This window comes from Hevea brasiliensis, chromosome 16 (genome assembly GCF_030052815.1).
Source record: "Hevea brasiliensis isolate MT/VB/25A 57/8 chromosome 16, ASM3005281v1, whole genome shotgun sequence".
Taxonomy (NCBI): domain Eukaryota; kingdom Viridiplantae; phylum Streptophyta; class Magnoliopsida; order Malpighiales; family Euphorbiaceae; genus Hevea; species Hevea brasiliensis.
The window spans coordinates 61,743,494-61,745,798 of NC_079508.1; the positions used below are offsets into that span (position 1 = coordinate 61,743,494).

A 2,305-nucleotide genomic window follows, 5' to 3' on the forward strand; every position below is an offset into this window, starting at 1 on the left:
CACTCTTACTGGATTAGAGTTAAATAATAGATGCACAAGCATTGCCTTTGAACTTGAGCCTGGAATTAATAAAGGGTTACTTAATTATATTCTTATTCCACCGGAAATGTACATAAAATAGACATGGGTTCCCAACTGTCACCATATTTATTCGTTTTCAAAATAAATAGAAAGATAAAAGTTGCAATCAGAACTTAGTCAATCAACAAGATATGAGAATATAAAAGCCTAATTAATATGCAAAAAAAAAAAAGGTATTATTCTTTATAGATATATATAAATTACTACAATGTATTTAGGACTTGAAATGGCTGAGTTTGAACCGTCACTATCTACCCAATGGACAGGACGAACATTGGAGTATTGATTCGGCAATTTATTATTAGTATTATTATTTCTGCTTTTCCCAGCATAGACTGTCGCATATGTATATCTATATCCCAGTCATTGAAATATTTTTAAGATTTTGACGTCACTCGCACAATTGCACAAGGAAGCGTGCACGGATGATTTGTACTGAAATCCATAACACCATCTCACGAAAAGGATGTCTTCAATGAGACAATACCTTGAAACTAAAGGACTTGTTGAGCCAGGCCTTCCAACCAGATGCCTTGTGGGCTATCATCTCTGACCTCCCTTCTGTCATCTGTGGCTGCCCTTGCTTCTTGCACAGCACAAAGCTTCTTCCCCCTCCTGATCCTATCGGCTCCCATGGATTCATAGCTACAGGCCAAAATCCCCAATTAGTATTAAGAAAACTTCTAAAATCCCAAATTAATAGTAAGAAAACTTCGAAGCAACAGATCTTACGCATTATGCCATTCATTTGCCACAGAAAGCAAGAACCTTGGACTAATGAGCTTTTAATCAATGAGTTTGAATTGGAGCCTTTTTTTTTTTTTTAAAAAAAAAAGGAAAAGATAAGAAAACAAGAACCTCAAGAACATGAAAGGAAAATCAAACCCTTTAATTAACGATATCAAGAATCAAACAAAACCAACAAGAATAACTCAAGAAACATAAAGAACCATATGAAGAAAAGATTAACAATAAAGAAATGAAAGGAATCAACATTCTAGAGAAATGAAGTTCTATCACCAAATTGATTACCGTCAGAACCAGCATTTGCACAGTAGAGAAGGAAGTTGTTGACATCAGAGCCAAGAGCAGGAAGGCGACCTTCTCGAGAATAAGTCTTCAAAGCAGTGTCAATGACCCCAGCAACAGGATCATCTTCATTAACAACAAACCTTATAGGCCCTGCACTTCCAAGAACATTGATAGTTATCAAGAACCTGTTCTTCCTGTCATCACCCTTCTTTTTTTGCCTGTGCAACATCAATTTCTCACTTACACTTCTCTTCATCTTTTCTGATTCTAGCTGGATCTTCGAAAAAACGAAAGAAAAGAAAATTTCTTGATTGATTTATCTGATATCAAGAGAGGCAAAGAGGAGGCAGCTATTTAGGGGTCAAGCCCAAGGCAACGGTAGTACCAGGCTTGTTTGCAGGAGCCAAAGGAAGAGAGCGAGTGAAGAAAGCGCCCAGTTGGGTTATCATGAGAAAGAAGGAGGAGAAAGTGCATCAAACCGTTGGTTGTTTCGACCATTCAAAGAAAGGTGGAGTATGGGAAGAGACAAAAGGGATTAGGGTTTCTTTATGAAGAGGAATATATGCAGCAAAAGGGAAATGTGTTTAGGGTTTATATTGGAGCGTAGAGAGACAATTGTCAGGTATTGGGTTCTCTCGTCAGGCTTTTTTGTACTGTTGTAGAGGATATTCTTTCGGACTAGAGAGAAGAAACAAACTATTCACATAGGAAGTTATGCAATTTCAACTCTCATCTAGCTATGGTTGACTTTTTTTTTTAATATATGTTAATTTATTTTATTTTAGCATTGGAAGAAAGAAAACTGTAATTAATTAGCCATATTCGAATAATTATGATATGGCATTAAACAAAAAAGAGTTGGGTAACGTTTGGAAAATTCTCAGTTTTATGGAAGGATAATATATGAGAAAGGGTTTTGATAATCAACACTCAAACATTGGAAGCCATTTGGAAAGGTTTTAGCCACAGCTTGGTAATAATAGAAAATGGAAAATTGGGTTTAGAAAATATTCTTAGTTCAGTCATTCAAAGATTGTATTTGTATAGAATATGTGCAGATAGAAGCTCATTTACTGAATCTTATGATAGGGTAGTTGGTGGTGGGAAGTTCTCTCTGTTTGGGACAAATAAAAAATTGCAAGAGGTCTGGTTTTCAATTCTAGAAAGAATAATTTAGATAATTAAATAGGCA

The 2,305-nt window shown here is 35.6% G+C and overlaps 1 protein-coding gene across 2 annotated transcripts; it reads right to left on the reverse strand.

Annotated features, from left to right (window-relative positions):
* Window positions 1–252: 252 nt before the first annotated feature.
* Window positions 253–1,736, reverse strand: LOC110654259 (uncharacterized). Of its 2 annotated transcripts, XM_021810183.2 has the most exons (3): window positions 1,114–1,736; window positions 814–891; window positions 253–726 (listed from the first exon to the last, which is right to left on the reverse strand). In XM_021810183.2, the coding sequence occupies exons 1-3, from the start codon at window positions 1,367–1,369 to the stop codon at window positions 554–556; spliced, it is 507 nt and encodes a 168-aa protein (XP_021665875.1). In that variant the 5' UTR covers window positions 1,370–1,736; the 3' UTR covers window positions 253–553. The 2 variants fall into 2 exon arrangements, with proteins under 2 accessions (XP_021665875.1, XP_021665876.1); XM_021810184.2 differs by lacking the exon at window positions 814–891 and having other exon boundaries at window positions 259–726; window positions 1,114–1,718.
* Between the last annotated feature and the right edge of the window lie 569 nt (window positions 1,737–2,305).

Excerpts from the sequence above, each read along its gene's own strand:
- LOC110654259 (XM_021810183.2), bottom strand. The coding sequence starts at position 1,369 with ATGAAGAGAAGTGTAAGTGAGAAATTGATGTTGCACAGGCAAAAAAAG. Across the intron at positions 892-1,113 it reads TGCAAATGCTGGTTCTGACG|GCTCCAATTCAAACTCATTG; the intron begins GTAATCAATTTG and ends AAAAAAAAAAAG. Across the intron at positions 727-813 it reads GCAAATGAATGGCATAATGC|CTATGAATCCATGGGAGCCG; the intron begins GTAAGATCTGTT and ends TTTGGCCTGTAG.